General features: G+C 41.2%; 1 protein-coding gene across 20 annotated transcripts in view; it reads right to left on the reverse strand.

Moving 5' to 3' along the window:
- mpdz (multiple PDZ domain crumbs cell polarity complex component) overlaps positions 1–18686 on the reverse strand; it is a 56118-nt gene extending 37432 nt beyond the window's left edge. For all 20 annotated transcript variants that reach the window (XM_074624757.1, XM_074624755.1, XM_074624751.1 and 17 more), the window contains exons 1-15: positions 18548–18686; positions 15178–15263; positions 13355–13521; positions 8513–8674; positions 8057–8196; positions 7327–7540; positions 6783–6905; positions 6308–6505; positions 5554–5659; positions 4809–4897; positions 3872–4115; positions 2049–2135; positions 1659–1741; positions 1277–1423; positions 7–177 (exon numbers count right to left, since the gene is read on the reverse strand). In XM_074624757.1, coding sequence (XP_074480858.1) covers positions 7–177; positions 1277–1423; positions 1659–1741; positions 2049–2135; positions 3872–4115; positions 4809–4897; positions 5554–5659; positions 6308–6505; positions 6783–6905; positions 7327–7540; positions 8057–8196; positions 8513–8674; positions 13355–13521; positions 15178–15193 — 1947 coding nt within the window. In that variant the 5' untranslated portion in view covers positions 15194–15263; positions 18548–18686. The remainder of the gene's footprint in view (positions 1–6; positions 178–1276; positions 1424–1658; positions 1742–2048; positions 2136–3871; positions 4116–4808; positions 4898–5553; positions 5660–6307; positions 6506–6782; positions 6906–7326; positions 7541–8056; positions 8197–8512; positions 8675–13354; positions 13522–15177; positions 15264–18547) is intronic.
- Positions 18687–20762: the final 2076 nt, after the last annotated feature.

Consider the following 20762-nt stretch of genomic DNA (forward strand, 5'->3'; position numbering starts at 1 on the left):
CAGTACCTTTAATTTAGACGTTGTGGACAGAATCTCTGGCTCTGGTTCGACAGCATCCATGTCAGTCTGCAGGTGAGGGGCGGGCCTACAGCACGTCATGAACACGCAAAGTGGAAGCTCCTTCAAGATTCTGACTACTTCCTTGTGGGTTTCACCAATCAGGGAAATGCCATTAACCTAAGAAAGGAGATATTAGTACTGACTTCATTCAAAACTAATCACAGTAGCTCAAATTTAAAGCTAATTGATTTTTTGATTTTTTTTTTGAGCCACTTGAGGGCAGCAGAGCAAGTTTCAAGTTGTTGTGGCAAATGTGTTAGCAAACAGTTGCCTATTTACTAGGGCTGTCAAAGTTAATGCGATAATAATGCGTTACCGCAAATTTGTTTTAACGCCACTAATTTCTTTAACGCATTAACGCAATAGTTTTTCCGGAGGTTGTAGCAGACTAGATCTCGAGACCTAGAGTGAAGATACTGGTATCATACGAAACAAGAAAACCTAATGAATCTATTGGTACCAACTATGTCATACTAGCTTTCCGAAAAGGAGGCTAAACAACGCTCCAAAGTTACGCTAAATTTTCGTGATGAGAAACTGTCATTGCCATTTTCAAAGGGGTCCCTTGACCTCTGACCTCAAGATATGTGAATGAAAATGGGTTCTGTGGGTACCCACGAGTCCCCTCTTTACAGACATGCCCACTTTATGATAATCACATGCAGTTTTGGGGCAAGTCATAGTCAAGTCAGCACACTGACACACTGACAGCTGTTGTTGCCTGTTGGGCTGCAGTTTGCCATGTTATGATTTGAGCATATTTTTTTATGCTGTGAGGGTTTCTGGATAATATTTGTCATTGTTTTGTGTTAATTGATTTCCAATAATAAATATACACATACATTTGCATAAGGCAAGCATATTTGCCCACTCCCATGTTGATAAGAGTATTAAATACTTGACAAATCTCCCTTTAAGGTACATTTTGAACAGATAAAAACTGATTAATTTGCGATTGATCGCGATTCTCTATGTACAACCATGTGATTAATCGCGATTAAATATTTGAATCGATTGACAGCCCTACTCCTTACACATCCAGCAGACACAGAGCAACAATAGCATCCATATGGAGTCACGTCACGTCTGTATGTAGTATATCAAACTAACTAATAAGTGTCAGTGGCAAAAATGGCAAATGCAATATGAAAAGGTCTCCACTGTTAATGAATTGTTGAATAATTAAATGCTCCCTTTCACTTAAGGGACCACGCACCTCGAGCAGTTCATCTCCACTGAACAGCTTGCCACAGCGACCAACTGGTCCTTCCGGTAGAACAGAGCGGATGTAATGATGCCCGCTGCTGGCCTCCAGACTGATGCCCAGGCCACTGCTCTCACTATACTTCTCCACCTGAGCCACCTGTTATGGAAACAACATCTCGGTCAGCGTGTGTAACGTTTCCTCTATTATAAGGGATTATTATTTCACTATAAATGTATTAATGACTCGATCCCTCTTTGTTTGACGACTAAGGTCATTCTTCCTTTTTTTTAGATACCCGTCTTGAGCTGTTTACCACTATGAAGCCCAGGAACCAAGTTCTGGTAAGTGTAATCTGATGCATGAGAAAAAGAAATTCACTTTGAAAACTTACTACAACTTCATTACTTGGACCCAGAATCTCTTGCCACTTCTTCATTAGTTCTTCTTCTTCTTCAAAGGGTGCTGGCTTCATCTCTTGGAAAAACAATACAAAAGTGTGAACACACAAAACATGAAAGGCAAATTTGTGATAAATCATTCACAACCAGCGGAGCAACACGCATTTCTAACTGTTTGCAAAGTACTTGAGATCAGACCCACTAAAACAAAAAACTTTTATCTGCGCTTATTAAAATTTTCTGTGAAACTACCAACGACTCAGTATCTCCTCACTGTGTGTTTTGCTAGTCAGCGTGCTCCTGACAACAATAACCCCTTATCTGTCAAGATGTGTGCCCAGTATCTCTGCTGGCGTGCTTAAAGCAGAATCCCAGCCTCCTACCTTGTTCGTCTTCTGTTAGCTGATCCGGGGCTGGGCTGACATCAGATCCTTCACTCTTTGTCAGGAGCGCCTTTTCATCTGCGGTGACTGTAAACACACAATGAAGAGTGAGACGGACGGAAGCGAGCGGCGGGACACAGACACATGACAGTATAGGCACACAGCCACTGGAAAAAGTCATCTACTTTACTCTAATAGCACACACAGACAAAACGACGAAGGACCCACCTATCTCATTTCCTTATTGGTCCGAAAAAGGTTGCCCTTTCTGATGTTATCCATAATGAAAGACTCTAAACATCCCAGGACTTCAAATATCTGTTTAATGACCCTGGTGCTTTTTTTTTTACAACTTAATGCCACTGTTTATGTCCTTGGAGTTCCACAGGGCACCGAAGTGGTCGCCCATGAAATTACTACCCGTGTGCCCGGGCAAGCCTTCGTCTACGCTGTACATCAGCACCCTTTAAGTGTTAACATAAAACTAATGCTAGTTAGTCTCGTAAAAGGAGCTCAAAAACCTTAACACTGAGTTGACAACAATTTAAGTGAGTAGTTAAATGTCTTTCGTTAACCCCCAACCATTAAATGACCCATTACAACTTTGTACATCAAACTTATGATCTCATGCCCAGTACATTAGCTTAAATATATTCTTACTCACCAACATATTCTGTGTTTTTTAACAACAGAGCTCTAGGGATATAACCTCATATAATATGGGGATGCACTGATGTAGTTATTATCTGTAATACTCCAAAGTGCAAACTCCTTTTTCCTCTAACAGGTTTCACTGCAGCCAAGAAAATCCTGGCCTCCTCTTGCTGTCGACCGCTGGCTGCTAGTTTTTCTGCAGGTTGTTTTTTTTGGGCTACAACTTCCTGTTGCCAGATCGAATCACTTTCAAGCTCCATCTATCACTATTGGCAACTTCTGTTGCTTTTGTCCTGCTTCAGTGCTAACCTGGAGGTCCTGTCAGTACAGCTGGGGGACGATAATCTTTCTGTATACGTTCCATCTATCTGGTTTGATTGATGTTAACAATATAAAAATGCAAAAAGAAAATATGTAGACCTCAGCTGTAACTCAATTGTCAGTGTCTTAGTTGTGTGGATGCCCTGTCAAATGTTGGGCATCCTATGCTGATTTATTATTGGACATAGATCAGCTTTGAATTAGTTCTTTTAGAAATGTGGCTGTTGGCTCAGTGCAGCCACTGCAATATAATAATGAATGAGAAGGGTAGGACTTGACAGAAATTGTTTTACAATGTGTCTGCGCAAATAGTTTTGTCCTTTTGGCCGTTGTCAGTGATTATTAATAATGAGTGCATTTCTCGCTCTTATGAGGGGAAGATAGCCAGTAATGTGGGCGCATTCATTGTATTGCTATTATTAGGAGGAACCAAAAGGAGGAGCCAGATTTCTTTCACGTATTAAGAGCGGTGTAAAATGTTTTCTCAAAATGTAAACAAGTAAATCCTTCTGTAGCAGAATAAAGACACCTGCTATAATCTAGCAGAGGGTCACCTTTCTCATTCGATAATCAATCACAATGTTGACATCAATTTGGACTCATTTGAGTGTAACTCAAGTCAGTGTGTTTTTATATGCGGCTGGAGAAAGTTTCTATATTTTAACTATATTGATAAAAGTGACGGAAATTTCCATTTGGAGTCGCTCGTTACCGCATCATGAAAACTCCTGTCTGAGCTGCATTTACACATCAAATGACACCTTTTCTTTTTGACAGGGCGATGAGCAACAAGGAATGTGTTTCTTGTCTATCCTCATTAAATTTGTTCTCACTTCATCCTCCCCTACCTTGAGCAGCAGCAATCTCCTCAGCCTTCCTCTCCAGCTCCAGCTCCATCATGACGACGGCGGTGGTGGGGATGGGGATGGTGGCAGAAGGGGACAGGACGGCGGCACCGGGCGCCACGGCGGGGGGGATCTCTTCGGGCCTGAAGCCCCGCCGGATCAGCTTGAGGTTGACCGTCTGGCCCGTGTGTCTGAGCACCTCCACCGCCTGCTGATTGGTGTATCCCTGGATGTTTACACAGTCAACCTGCAGAGGGCGATCATTTGGGGCCAGAACAGATTGTGCTGACATTGTGAGTGTGCCGAACTGACATTTATAGTCTTGTTTGATAGAGGTGAAATTGAACCAACATTAATCAAAGTGATTATAAACACCAGTGGGCACAGAAACAGAGTGCCGCACATGAGTATTCTCATCTATTTTAGCCATTAACTTTATTTATTTAGACAGGTGAAAAACTGAATTCGAAGTCAATTAAGTGTTTTATTCCGTCGGGTTCCCAAAGCACATTATCATTTAAGAACAAAACTCAATCAAGCACACACACACACACACACACACACACACACACACACCAGAACAAAACAAGACTCTGTGAGAACTTCTATAAAACACGGGGCAACATTAACTCATGTTTCAAACGATGCAAGAAATGACACACAGTTTAACTTCATTGTTAATGTCCTGCAGTAATGAAATGAAACTTAATTGCTCAGTGTGCTAATTCAAGACTGTTATATTCACAGCCACAAGACAAAAACACTTTATGAACTATCAATTAATTGTGAATTATTCATTACGCATCTCATAATTACCCTTCATTGACTAAATGTGATCACTATAATAGATTATATGAAACATTCGCTGCATATTTTACCTCATGCCACCGAAGACAGAGAAAATAGTAATAGCTACAAAGAGCATAATTGGAGTACTTACAGCTATTATCTGGTCTCCGACGTGAATACGGCCATCTTGATCTACGGCGCTGTCTTTTGTTATGCTCTTCACAAAAATGCCAGAGGGCTCTGAGGAGTCAGGACAGAAAATTAAAGAGATGAGGAACGTAGCCTTGATTCATGACATTAAGACCCGAGGAGAAACGCAAACAGATGTTTCAGTTTGATGTTAAAAGTCAGGGTTAGTGAGCGTGTTTCAGTATTACAGTACACAAGTCATAAAAAAAAATTATGTAATGAACCCAGTGCACTTATGCTAACCTTGAGAAATAAAGACTCTTAAACCGAGGACATTCAATATTCAATGAATACAGCAGCTTTTAATAAAAAGATCTGTGGTCCCATTATATTGTAGCTAATTGCTATATTTTATAAAAGTGAGAATATACTTAAAAGTTGATTATTTTGTACACTTTCGGGGCAGTGGAAAAAGCTAAAAACACTGACCTTGACATCACCTTATCAAGTCTAATATTCACCCAAAACATAAGCTCTTAAAAGATGCCAAAACAGTCTGTAGAGTTTGATATTTAATGCCGGGTTCACCGCTACGAGCAACCCCTTTCATATTACACATTTGATCCATTGTTTTATAGGCTAGAAAAATATGAATCACTGCAGCTTAAATGTGTATTTAGTGAAGCAGTGAAGGAATTGAACATCGATATGACACTTTAATTTAAATGGTCATCGATTCTGAAAAAAGGCAAGCTGCAGTTTCTCACCTGAATTTTTATCTCCGACGTAGCCGGCAATAGTGATCCCCAAACCTTGGGTGTTCTTGGTGAGGCTCACATCGAATGCTTCATCCTCCTCTTCTTCCTCATAGCCCTGTGAGAAGATTAATGGGGAGTGACAGGTCAGCATGCACTGACGACAAAATAAAAGTAAAGGATGATTCATTTGACAACAGCAGAAAAGCAACTCGTGGCACCACATGGGCACCGAAATAATTTTTTCAATTTTGACAATGAGCGCTCTGAAGCTGGCAGCCATAAAAAACATAAGCTAATATGTGCAATCAAAAGGATATGATGTCATTCATATGGTAAGTCACTGAACCACATTCATGTTTAAATAGGGGCTGAGTGTTGAGAATAGCCATGAAATTGCTGTTTCTTTTAAGGTTTCTGATAAAGTAAAGCAACATTTCAGCAGCTCTCCAAAGTGTGAGTCACAGATGATGTAACCTGTTATTTTCTTTAATTCCATTTATGCAGGGCTGTCAAGAGTGAGAAAGGATGAAACTGGAGATGAAAGACCTGAACTTTAGGGCCTGAAGTGTTTCTGATAGACAGTAAGTGTGTCACATATAGTAATCAATCATCATCTTGATCATTTCTTATAGAGAAACTGCTTCACTAGAGTGATACTCTGAATAATGGAATCAATTTCAATTGTGACACATTTACCATATTGTAAGAATTTGTATCAAATTGCTGCCATATTTTTGGTTCAGAGTGAAACAGTCCCTCTCACCTGTTCGTTGACAGTGGGGAGCACCACGGACATGACAGCAGAGACGGAGGGATTCTCGTCCGCGGGACCCCTGGTGACCACCAGCTTCACCGTGTTGCCACACTGCCTGAGGACCTGGGCCACCTGCTCGCTGCCCATGCCGTACAGGTCAGTGTCTCCGATCCTCAGGATGTGGTCCCCACTGCGCAGGCGGCCGTCCTGAGGTAGAACAAAACGTATCTTAGTCTGTGCAGCTTCAGTAGAAACCCATAATGACACTATCGGTACCAAACAAAAGACGAGAGTGACAGTTAATTATGTGCTTGCTTGCAATTCTCATTATACCTAACTGACAAGAGCCATCTCTCGAGAACATTGAAAGTGTCATAAAATACGAAAAAAGAGCCTTTTTTTATGGTAAACACTGTTTAAACAACTATTAACAAAGCTAAACCCTCCTAAAGCAAATTCCCACAGAAAGTAGAGATGTGTTCACCTGATCAGCTATGCCTCCAGGAAGGATGGTTTTGACAATAACCCCGGTGGTCTTTCCTCCCACAATACCGAAGCCAAGACCGGTGCCATCGTTGACCAGCTCGATCGTTTCCACATGCTGCCACTAGGTGTAGTAAAAGAGAAGAAACAATAAAGTGAATAAATGTACTTTGGAGAAAAAAAAAGACTTGTATTTATCCAGCCATAAACATTGTTGGAATAGAGTGCTGCAGGAATGAGTCCTAAAACCCAGAAATGAGTGAGCATTTTAGCACTTCCGGTTCCCTCGTCTGGAAGTCAATGGGTTTTTAGGTAGATGCCTGAAATAAGGTCTGGGGTTGAGCTGCTTCCATGATCAATTGTCTCTGTGTATACATGTGATTGTGTCGCATGTGTGTAGTTTTTTTTTTTTTAAATCCGATCGTGTAGCTATTCCACGTTCCTTGCACATATCTGTTTGCACAATTCCTCTTCTCAAAATTAGCAAGTGGGCATGCAAGTGCAAGTTTTTCATTTGTGACGTTAGTGTGAGAATATATCCGTACCGCGCTGGAGTTGGCTGACAGTGTACTGGCAGCAGAGGGGGTGCGGGACACGGCGGGACTGGCCAGCTGAGGTATCGGTCCTCTCGCCACCGTGAGCTCCACCCTCTCCGAAGCGCTCTGCAGGATGCCTATAGCCTGCTGGTGGCTCACTGTCTGGTCCAGGAGCTGGCCGTTGATGGTTAAGATCTGGTCAGCTTCTTTGAGCTTCCCATCGCTGTAGGGGAAAGAAGGATGGAGTGTCATAGTGAGAGGGACATAGTACGGTAAATCTGCTTCCGATCAAGTGATTATTCTCATCTGTTTCACATATATTATACAGAATATTCACTGTCTACGATTGACAGTGTAACTATGTCATTTGTTCTTACAATGTTTGCCAGATTTAGTCAAATTTCTCTCTGACAGAAATGTACAGGTAATAACTGTACACATTTTGTTATGTTTTTGTAAGTAAGCCTTGAGATGCTTTGTTGTCATGAAAAGTTTTAATTGAAGAAAACATCTGAAAGCCACAGTCTAAGCAAAAAATCATTTGAATCAAGTTGTAAAAACTTTCATCTCCGGTAAAATGGCCAATTTGTAAGATTCCAGAAAATGTGTAAGTCCCCGACTGTCTGAAATGGACTTCTCTAATTCGGCCAAATGTTAAAAAACGTTCTGGAATGTTTGCCTTTGTTATGATGAGATATGCATCAGTCTTTTGAAGAATGGCATGTTGATTCTTACATACCAGTCAGCCACACTTCCTGGTTGAATTTCCTGGATGAAGATGCCGAGCTCCCCGCGGTTCTCGCTCTTTAGGCCCACCACGCTGAAGCCGAGACCTCCCGACACTGGCTTCTGCAGGTCCACGTGTGTCACGTAGCGCCCCTGGGTTATACACACACATATATATGTACAATTTGGCCCCGTGCTGATTCAGTATAGCATCAAAGCTTGCCGGCAGCCTTTAGAAGTCTATTTGAAGTGTCTCAAGAGAAAAGAGCGCAGTGTGCAGCCTCTAGTTCTCGTCTTTGAATGTTTGGTTTGAATTAAGAAAGACCTAATCAGGGATATCTACTGAGAACTCAACAACAGACTAGCAGCATTATGTCACATATTAGCTCATGTTATTACATTGACATTCAACTTGACAAGCAGTGTACAACCAGCACATTGATTGCTTTGGCTTTACAGTTGTCTGTACCTGCGCCATGGACTGAATAAGATGTTCAAATTCTTCAGATGGTGTCTTGCCGTTGATGAGTGTAGAAGCTGATAGGTCAGAGTAGGAAACATGGCCGCCATTGGGCTTGACTTCTGCTACGTGATCGCCAAGGTCACTCCCACGTGACGCTGGGACACTCCCCTGGAAAAATAATGAAACAAACATGTAGTGAGTGATGTTGGAAACCGCAGACGTTGACACTGACGGATTATTCTGATATGCATTTTCAGCTAAACACTAGGGGTGGGAATCACCAGAGGCCCCACGATACCATGATGATCTTATTGCGATTTTAAACATTTTGCGATATGCTGAGTATTGAGATAAGATATATTTCGATTATTACCTTTTTTCAACTGCAAATTATGCAGTTTGTCAACATATGGTTTATCTAACAAGATACAGTTTTCACTCTGTTCATCTTAAGAGTTTTCATTCACATATATTGAGGTGAGAGGTCAAGGGACCCCTTTGAAAATGGCCATGTCAGTTTTTCAACGCCAACATTTTGCGTAACTTTGGAGCGTTATTTAGCGTTAGTTGGTGCCAATGGATTCCTTAGGTTTTTCTAGTTTTATATGATACCAGCATCTTCACTCTAGCTTTAGGACTGAGCCCGCTACAACCTCTGAAAGACAGAGTAGCAGCCGTCAGAGTGTTAAGAGGTTAATAGTTTATAGAATAAAAGAACAATACTCAACGCCCGTGTATCGATAACAATATTGCCAAGCAAAATATCGCGATACTATGCTGTATTGATTTTTTCCCCCAACCCCTACTAAATACCTAAATATAAATGTGATGTTGTCTGTTAGGTTTCCAGTTTGCGGCTACAAAAACAGTGTTGAATTTCTGTAAAATGCTCCTGCTGAGAGCAGCAATTACTAGTGATAATCAAACCAAACACAATTAAAAGTTCAAACAAAAAACATCATGACTCATTCCTACTGTGGACGTAAACATTTAGTTTAATTTTAGACACTAAAACCCTAAAGACTGTCTGGGTGTCTGAAACCATTGGGTTGCCAGATAGTTTGTTATCCCACCCTGATTAGCTGGATCTATGGCAGCCTAATCCTTCAGGGTATAATGGCTCTTAGCTGATGTTCCAACAATGACTAGGCTCCAAATACAATATTTCTACCGTGGTGGGGGGGGGGAAGCATCACTGGCCATCTGGATGCCTTACTATGCTTGGGTTTTAATTACTGCAATGACTTTACTTGTGTGACAGACGAATTACACCAACGAGGCAACTGCATAAAACAGTGTTTTTCCCGATTTCATTACAGCCAAAGGGCATAATGTTTATCACCATCTGAATTGGATTTAAAAAGGACGGACATACCGCACAGCAATAATTTCATAAACACTCCATTTGGCATATGGCATTGCTAAACTAAGGCTGTCCTTGTGAACTTGTGCATTTGCATTTTTGGGGAAGTTGACTGCACAACTTTCAGCTTTGGAAACACGCACCGTAAGGTATGCCTCCTTTTAAATACAGTCCCAGATTAGTCCTGAGAAACACGACTCCATTGGACAGGAGACATTAGTGCTGCACACTACAAACAAAAAACCCTATGGGCCGGGCTAACTTAGCGTAGCATGCTGCTAAGTTGCTGCCCTCATGCATGAGCTTTGTTAGCTGGGGCCTGGCTAAGAGGATTAAAGTTCCAGTTTGGTTCTTGCACATTTAAGAAATTGTTTCTGCCCCACTTCACACAGCGGCCTCGTTCTCATTGGAGAGTAGGGGCCTTGTCACCATAGCGACGCGGGGCTGTGCAAGGCCTAACTAGCAGAGCCAGAAGACGGACAGTGTGTGTGTGTGTGTGTGTGTGTGTGTGTGTGTGTGTGTGTTTATGTGTTTATGTGTCTGGCGCTTGTCTCACAACAAAACACAGAATGCACCCTCTCTCCAAATTGTCTCTGCTTAAAGGGGCCAAACAAGTGCAGTTAGCTCGGGAAGCTCTATAAAAACACAACACCGACTTGTTGCGGTTTCTGAAATACGTCTCTTTACCGTTTTTTTACAACGTGGAATGGGCCCATTTCAAGATCTGAAGGGAATTCATGATGAATGGCTGCTTGATAAATGTTGCTTAGTAAAACAAACACACGCATCAGCACACACACACACACACACACACACACACACACATACAGTAGGAATGTACCTCTTTTGAAATAAGCTAAATCGCCAGCACACAAAAATGCCAGCAGGGCTTTTATAATCTAAATTCCACAAGGGGTAAAAAGCTCTAGCATCCCTGCCTCCCACTGCATAGCTCACATATTTCCGTCTCTATTTCTCAAACGCTTACCCTGGCCCCTTTCCACTGTGACTTAAGAGCTCTTTCCTTCCACTCAAAATGTTCTATTCTCAACGGAGAGAATCAGCTTGAGAAAAGAGTTCCTGACTTAGACCAACTATCTCTGCTCATGTACCCATATTATATCTGGCTCGTATGAACTCCTGACAGCAATTTGGCCACAGCGGCAACACTATTGGGGATGGGGATTTAAAGGGGCGGGGGTGTGTGTGTGGGAGCCAAAAACAGAATCAGTGAGGTCACTCAGGAAACAGGGGAAGATAAAAGCAGTAGCAGAATGTGGAGGATGTGGAAAATATTCTATACAGGTAATGCAGGAGTTTCAATTTGACCTTCTTCTTCTTGACGATGTTATGGTTATCATGTAATCATTGACTTGAAGTCAGTCTTAAAACAATACTTACATCCCAGGATGTACACCGAAAGCATTATTGCTCGCTACAGTTGTTTCTCTTGTCCACACCAGCTGTTTCCCTTCCTAACGTGATTCCACACAGTTCTCTTTCTGTGCAAAAAATGCATTCTAAAGTTCAGCCAAAGCTAATATGAGTCTTCAGCCGTCGGTATCTTCCCAGGACTGCTGAAGCCTCATATTAGCTTCAGCTGAACTTTAGAATGCATTTGTTGTGCGCAGAATGACAGAGGATTTTTATCCCCCCATCGCCTACATTGGAATCACTTAAGGATGGGAACTCTTTCAATGCACATGTGGGCATGCCAGTATTGTTTTAAGATGAAATCCTTTAATATTAGAATCCGTTGTAACCTATGCAAATTAGGGCTGTCAAAAGTTAACGCGATAATAACACGTTAACACAAATTTATTTGAACGCCACTAATTTCATTAACGCATTAACGCAACTCATCATATGGAATTAGAAAACCTACGGAATGCATCGGTACCAACCATGTCATCTACCTTGTCAGAAAGGAGGCTAAATAACGCTCCAAATTTATGCTAAATCTTGGCGCGGGAAAAACTGGAATGGCCATTTTCAAAGGGTTCCCTTGACCTCTGACCTCAAGATATGGTAATGAAAATGGGTTATATGGGTACCCACGAGTCTCCGCTTTACAGACATGCCCACTTTATGATAATCACATGCAGTTTTGGGCAAGTCATAGTCAAGTCAGCACACTGACAGCTGTTGTTGCCTGTTGGGCTGCAGTTTGCCATGTTATGACTTGAGCATATATTTCATTGCTAAATGCAGTACCTGTGAGGGTTTCGGGACAATATTTGTCATTGTTTTGTGTTGTTAATTGAGTCCAAATAATAAATATATACATACATTTGCATAAAGCAAGCACATTTGCAAGCTCCCATGTCGATAAGAATATTACATACTTGAAAAATCTCCCTTTAAGGTGCATTTTGAACAGATAAAAATGTTTCATCATTTCTGATTAATCACAATTAACTATGAACAATCATGCGATTAATCGTGATTAAATATTTCAATCAATTGACAGCCCTCATGCAACTACATTGTGTTTGGAATATTGCTTTCGGTGTTGGTCTGGGTGAATCCTAAAGACTATTTAATGCCTCAACATCAAAATGTCAATATAGCTAAGCCATGGGTGTTCTCCAACACTAACAAGAACTATGACTGTCACTTTACATCACCCCTGCCTCAGCCCCACCTAATCCAACATCATGATAATAAAAATAGACAAATTAGCTCTTATTTCTCATCCAACATGACTACTTCTGTTTATATTACTTCTGTGCTAACAAAGTATAATGCTGCCATCTGGCATTTTTGTCAGTTTATAGTCATATACTAATAATGCAGAGCTCTAAATGACCATAACCTTGGAACGTCTTAATGACCTTCCACAGGGCCTTATAGAACCCTGGGAACCCTGCATCACTCATTTGTATTCAGCATTGTCATTTTAATTTAATATGTTTACAGCCTTGCAGGCCTGGTTAGGCTTACAATAATGAATACTGCATTGTTTACATGTAAATTAAAGATCTTATTTATAACATTTTTATGAAGACGAATTAAAAAAAATAATAATAATACATCTACGGAGCCCTTAGAAAGGTGCTGAAGAAAAGTATTGCTTTTCCTGAAAAAAATTGTGAATTAATAATTTAAAAAATGTTGGCGGGTCCAAAATTAATGTTTTGTTTATCTCTGTGGAAGATATCTGATATTTGAATCCCACTTCTAACAAGGCCTGTGAGCCAATAGTACAACAACGTTGGTATCACGTGGTATCTCTGGGTCATCACTTAGTGTGGGAAAAAACAGATAAATGGATTGACGTTAAGTGCCTGGCAACGACTTGTTGTGAGGTGAATGCCATGGAACAAAGGAGGGAGAATGTGGCATCTAGTGGCTGAATGTTATGAACGTTATCAATAGCACCTTTAAAACTTTTAAAATAGTCCCATAGCTGTGTTTATTTTTGCGTTATTATGAATACCTGTGCCTACAAGGACAAAAAGCAGACACCGCAAAATCATTTTTACCTGGTCTCTGAGGTGATGGACGGACTTCTGCAAGGCCAGGATCTGGTGGAAGAGGGGGCTCTGGAGCACAGATTTGAGCAGACTGAGCTTCTCCTCAGTGGGCACCTCCCCCCGCTCCTTCAGCTTGGCCTGGAGACGCTCCACCGCCTGCAAGGCACGCTGGGTATCTGCAAGCCATCACATATTTCAGTGACAGCACCGGCCGTAGTAGAGGAGTGGACGCAGGGAGAGGCAGGCGTAGGGAGAGATAGAAGTGGAGACAGGTGATGAATGAGGACAGAGGCTTTATCAGTACATGGGCAGAGATAGTGAGACAGGGAAGAGTGTTTGGACATGGCTGCATTTATTCATTTAAATATTTAATTTTACTTTTAATAATAAGCTTTTAAAAATATATATATACAGTATACCATATTGACTTATTTCTTTATGTTTACAATGGCATGTAAATAAGCATAGAGGAAGGCAAAAGCATTGGTTTGCAACAGAGGAAAGAAACTGTTTGTCTTCAGAATAGCAATGTTTCCTTTTTTGCCTTTAGGGTCAATGGTGGGTTGCACAGGAGCATTGAATGGGTATCAGGAGGAAAAGATAAAAGAAGCAGGCCCTCCTCTGTTTGCTTGCTGGACCTTGCATAAGCCCCACAATCGAGCAACTCCAGAGTGGCTTGTTAGTGAGGATGGGCCAGCGCAACGTCATCTGGACAAAAATAAAGCAATTTCCGAAGCCCGCCGACTGTGACTAACACCTAATAGGGCGTGCACAAGGTCCAAAGCACTTTTTGCACTTAGAAAGCTTTGTTGTTTGAACAAACGCTGTAAACAAGCCAATAACATTCGGGTCTCAGCAGGGGGGGTTTTCTGCTCGCCACTGGTCCTATGCAGGTAACTGTATCATTTTCATTGCCCCCGCCTCAGTGAGCATAATGAGGAGTCCCGCCAGAGTGTCGCATGTATGTGTGCGTCGCTCTGTTTGTGTGTGTTCCAAAAGACAGGGTGGTCCTGGAGCACAGCATAATGATGATGCTATTAAAATTGTCAAAATTGCAGTCCTAGTTTGATTAATTGGAAAAAGAAATAATCACATGTGATACTGAATTCTGTACCTCCAAATACAGTTTCTTTAAGTATGAGGTAAAACATAAATTGAAATGATGTCCCATTGCTCCAACCTGCACATTACTGTCGGTAGCACATAAGCACACGGTCAACATGCCAGTCTTGAGAGTGACCACAGATGATTGCGGCTTTAAAGAAGGAAGCTGGCAGCACCAATTTGGCTCCATGCTCGACAGTTGGACACATAAATCTCTATGGGGACAAACAAACAATCAAGTATATGGCAACATTATCAGATATGGCAACATTGGCAGTCCCCCCGCGCCTTGAACTGAATCCAGTGCCTCTCACGCTGGTTGAGAGAAGCTCACAGAGGGAGCCAAATACGGATCCGGAAGCCAGCAGAAGACGGAAACACAACCGACAAGACCAAACCCCTCTGCATAAAACGCTCGTTTTAGATATGAGGATTAAAAATTTAAAAAAAGGCCCAGTGAGTGTGCGGAGGCAAAATTTCATGTTTTGTCTTTTTTTATTATGATAGTATTAATTAAACTGAGTATTTGGTATTGGAGACACTAAAGCTCGGCCTGTTGATAGAGATTAGAGGAAGGAGAGAAAGGAACGTTTGATAGATACAATGGATACACAGCCATACACACCTTGTAAAAACCTTTTCCTTATCATGCCTTTTTAATCCTAATAAATAACACACTCATTTAGTTGTATATGGCTGCCATAAAACAATGAAAGAAGATGACTTACCCATTGTTTCTATCATTTTTAGAACTCGAGGTGAATGTGACTTCTCCCCATTAACAGCAATTTCAAACTCCTCCCTTTTTCAAGGCCTGCGAAGAAACAACAAAATGTGTTATGTCTTTTTCTTAACAATCAGAGAACTGAATATCAGGGCACAACAAACTTGATCCAAACAGGAAGTAAGAGCTGGAAAGGCTCATTCTCCTCTGAACCCAACTTCTTAAAACCTCTCTATTCGAAAGGTCAACATGAAAGTGAAAATGGATTTATTCCCATTCCATCAGGGCTGTATTTATCTCTTAAGAATGCCTCACCATAACATCACAGAGTAGCCATTGTGCTGAAGAACTGTAGGCTATTTACTGAGTCCCCAGTGCAGTGGTGCAGTGTGCCGGTTTGAGCAAACACATCTACTGTAGGTTGTTAGTTCCATTATATTTCACTAATGCTCTAATTGATGGATTAACACCTGGTAATTTATATTCTGTGACTTCATTCAGTGCCCTTTGCCAGTAGTTTTGTAATATGCACAACATGTCTGCAGCCACCATTAAATATGATTATCCATTCGATATCCAGGCAAACAGTCTGTGTAGGACCCCCACTGCTTGAAAAATAACAAAAATGAATAATCAATTATCAAAATAGATTCATTTTTGCAGCTCTACGTAATCATTTCAGTCGCCACTTGTAATTTTCTTTTTCTTCTTAAAATCAAAGTTTATATGGACTTTTATTTGTTGTGCTCCTTGGCTCAAAATATGTATTAAAAGAACAATATGTAGTACTGTCAGCTCGCGTTTTAAAATGGGTACTGCTGTCCAAATTCAAAACATTGAAGCTGGGGCCCGTCTACTCCTCCGGTGTGACTGATAGCAGTGGGCCAGCAGTAGTCACCTTCACCGGCTGTGTGTCTCAAACACTCGCTGCCTTGATAACCCAGCTGCACACGGACCACAGAGAGATGTGCGTGGGTAGAATCTTATGTTATGTTATCTCTGTTGGTCCAGTTTGTTATGTTGCTTCCGTGGCCTCAGAGGGCTGTGTTCGCACGTCAGTTTGCTTCATATGTGGCAACGGGGTGTTGAAATGGGCAGTGGACGGGATCGCACAGGCCAAAACAAAAAAACAGACGTTCCGGACCGGATGGGTCATTTCAAAGGAGATCATACTGGCTCTAGCATTGCTGTCAGAGAAGCCAGTGTTTCAATTCAGCATGTTTCCTTAATCTCTGATGACATAACATGGTCATTTTATGATTTATTACAGTAAATATATGACATATTGGTCCTTTAAGATATATTGAAGGTCCTCATTCTTCATGACCCAACGCAACTCTATATACATCTACAGTGACAGTAAGTAGATCTTGACTACATACAACATGTTATGTTAAATTACATGCGGTACATGTATTTGTCACATGCTCAAAGCAGAGAAAATTATAGGCCTGCTGTGTAAATAAAGCTTGTGAAAGCTTGACACATCAATCCTTTTAAAACCTAATGATAACATCATGTGTATTTGACTCATATTGTTATCAATGGTGTCATGGCTGTCAACTCCCATTTTTAGGAGCATGACACTTGACTTTGACCTCAAGTAGTGGCTTTGTGACATGTTAGCATGACAGTGGAGACATTACACGATTACAGGAGACTGGTAAGACAATTAAAAGTCCCATATAGACTCTTAAAATAGCCAGAGTACATTTGGCAACAGGATCACCACGCAGCACTGGTTTGTTACTGTTCAATTTATTTTGCTTCATCCAATGTTTCAAATGAGCTTTCTAAATACAGCATGTGGCCTGTAAAATTATTGGGTTTATCTTGATCTTTAGCCGTTTGTCTGTGTAGTGCGGCCCAGTATGGGTTTATAATGTTTTTTTTCTCATGCTATTACAATAATATGGCTATTATAGATGTTGCGTTCAGGGACTTCTATCAGTGTCCGTTCAAATGCATTAGAGGTACAGTACATGGTTCATATTCTTAAAGGTTCCATATTGTGCTCATTTTCAGGTTCATACGTGTATTTTGTGTTTCTACTAGAACATGTTTGCATGCTGTAATGTTCAAAAAATACATTATTTTCCTCATACTGTCCGTCTGAATATACCTGTATTTACCCTCTGTCTGAAACGTTCCGTTTTAGTGCATTTCAATGGAATTTCAATGGTATTGCGTTGCTAGGCAACAGTTTGGGCAACCAACATGTTTACTTCCTGTGAGCTGATGTTATTTACATACACAGCAAAACAGGAAATAAACTGGGACACATTTAGTATGTTTACGTTTAAAACCATGTGATGATCTAAAATATTGTATATTTGTGACATCACAAATGGACAGAAATCCTAACGGCTTGTTTTCAAATGCACAATTTCTGAATACGGGTTGTGTGTGTATTTCTCCGTATATATTGAGCGTTTTGATAGTTTTAACAGTATTTATAAAGCACTTAAACCTGCTTTATAATATAAAAGACATGAAAATCTCACTTTTTTACAATATGTGACCTTTAAGCAAGAGCAGAAGTGGTTCACCATCTAGTGGCTTGTAATGATTCACAGGCCTAAGGAGCTCATACTGTCACACAGTGGACTTCAACCCAAAACACAGGAGCTTTAAGGTGCCATTTGCCTCCAAGAATGAAATCATACGTGATCTTTAACCGTGACCACAAATAGCTCATAATAATAACGGGTTGTCATGTTATCGTGCGGCTTTTCTCCACAATAATAGGCAATGTCGGTCGAGCACCTCCACCATTTAATACTTGTTTATCTCAATAAAGCGTTTGCAACAATATAAGTGTTTGTATTTGCTGGTAAATGCAGCTAGGTTTGCTAGTATTTTGAATAAAGTCGCTAAAGGCACTTTGGGACAATCCGCTTTTCACAACTCCTCCTTCTTCCACCATCTCATCCACGGACTATAGAAGGAGGCTAGGACGCGGGTCTTGGCGTTTGGGGTATTACGCATGCGCAGTGTAAGCCATATTCTACTGCGCATGTGCAATACCCCCTAAATATGACGCATTGATGACGCGTGACACAGCCTCCTTTCTATAAGCCTTGATCTCATCCATGGAGCAACAGGCTTCATGGAGACGGTAAAAGAAGTTACATAGCAACGCTGGTTTCTCAAATAAAACCCTCGTGGTTGCTTATTTACAGTACACACAATACATTTTATACAAGAAAAGGGACAACCAATTGAAATCCCGTGTTTCTTTGCTGACATCACGACATACAGAATGTGTTTCATCTCATTAGCGACAATGAAGCTAACAAAGGCGACTCTAAGTTGTTATATTCCTTTCAGTAACATTTCCTCAAAGCGAAACTTCGTCACAAATAGTCACTTACATGAGTGTGGAGCGTTTAGTTTCCCTGTATCCCAGTATATCCTATATCCTATCCTGTGTTGTCCTGCAGGCTAACGGCGCACTGCCACTGACTGACTGAGTGGGGCTTAAAGATGGGGCGTAGTGTAACTCGATCCTCTGTGGACATGTTCATAGAGGGTTGAGCTCTACTGGGGCTGAAGCGCCGCTTGCTGGTTGGCTTTACATCTCTAGGCCTGATATGTTAGGCCTGCCTGGCTCCCTGGTCCAGGGTGAGAGTTGTGGTGAAGTAATAAAACACTTAAAGGTCCCATATTATAAAAAAAAAAGTGCGATTTTCATGTTTTTTTTATTGTAAAAGCAGGCTTAAGTCCTATATAAATACTGTGAAAGTGTTGAAATGCTCAATCCACAGGGAAATACACACAGCCCCGTATTCAGAAACTCTGCATTTGAAACAAGCTGTCTGGATTTCTGTCCATTTGTGATGTCACAAATATACAATATTTAGACCCTTTACGCAGATTTAAAAGTAAACATTCTTAAGGTACGTGTCCATAAGGGCGTTTTTTTATCATGAGGGGACGCACCGCTTCCCAACATTGGACGCTTGGTGGGCTGTCACTAGACACAAAGCTGTCCCCACCTGATTGGACGAACGCTTTCCCTCTGTGGGCTGCTGCTCCAAGCTTTCAAACCGGAAACAGTGTGGAGGCTCGTTTGGAAACTTTCTTCTCTTATTTCACGAAAATAGTTCACCGAAATGTGTTTCTGAAAACATTTGAGTCGAGAAGTAAGCCATGCAGTTGATGAATCTGTCTGTATTTTGGATCGACAACGTTTATTTTAAAAGATTCTCGGGAGTTTCGAGAGGTGGCGAGTCGCGTCGGACGCCCGTGATTTGCATAAAGTAGACTAGCCCTCAACTTTATGCAAATGAGGAGCGGGAGTCGTGACACTCCGTTTCTCGAATCGCGCCGCCACGCTACCAGAATGCATTGCGTGGCTGTTACATAGACAATGAATGGGAAGCGTGGAAAGCACGAAGCCTGTGGACACGTACCATAAATGTGTCCCAGTTTATTGCCTGGTTGCAGTGTATGTGAATGTCATCAGCTGACAGGAAGTACACTTGGACCCAGGCTGTTGCCTAGCTACGCAATTCTGTTGCAATTTCGTCACAATCTGTCGTAATGTGCTAAAACGGAGTGTTTCAGATGGAGGGTAAATACAGGCATATTTCAGGCTGACAGTATGAGGAAAATAACGATTGTTTTGAACTTCACAGCATGTAAACATGTTCTAGAAAGGAACACAAAATACAAGTATGAATCTGAAAATGAGCATAATATGGGGCCTTTAAAAATCTGAGTTATTTCAGTCTCAATACCAGAGGTCCACTTGATAGGCTACATTCAGGGAGAAAAGAAATTGCTAAATAGATGAGGTTGTCTCCAAATGACCTACGCTACTCTTACAACAACTGGCTCTAGAGAGGGCCATTCACGTTTCTGCCTCGGCCACTGTAGTTCTCCTACACGCTTGGCACACGGGAGAGGCTTCAGTTTGTTGTAATCTGCAACCTCACTGCTAGTTACCGCCAGATCCTGCACACTGCTCCTTTAAGGTGTATTTTGAGGCAACATACATACATACATACATACACAATGCACAGATAGCAGGGTCAACAGGGGCCTAGAATTGTATCAATCAGCCCTGCCTATCACGCAATATTTCAGCCTAAACAGAAGAAAACCACTCAGACAGTATTCAAAGGGCAAACAATGGTAAATTACATTGAATTTACCTTGAAGGGTAACATCTTAACAAGCAGGTTTGTGAGACATGAATGTCAATAGTATTCTGTCGTGTCTAAGGCAGCTGAATTAAGTCCTTGAATTGATAACATCTGAGGACACCTAGCCTGAGTGACCCATAAGTGTCAGAGATGAGTGCACTGTTTATTCGCCCTTGAGGTAGAATACTGAGCTCCGTATCTAACATATAATATAAAAGAAGAATAACACTGCTATCATTATACATAGATATATTGGAGTTATTGTAGGGTAAATAAATAAGAAAGCAGACTTGAATTCTTAATGTAGGACTATTACAACCATTGCTGCAGGGCATCCACTCTTGGCAGAACTGACACAACCTTGAGTTATGATTCAGATTTCATCAGTGTCTGATTATGACCATTTTTGGTGAATCAGACACATTGGTCATGTTCATTC

Source organism: Sebastes fasciatus, chromosome 22 (genome assembly GCF_043250625.1).
Source record: "Sebastes fasciatus isolate fSebFas1 chromosome 22, fSebFas1.pri, whole genome shotgun sequence".
NCBI lineage: Eukaryota > Metazoa > Chordata > Actinopteri > Perciformes > Sebastidae > Sebastes > Sebastes fasciatus.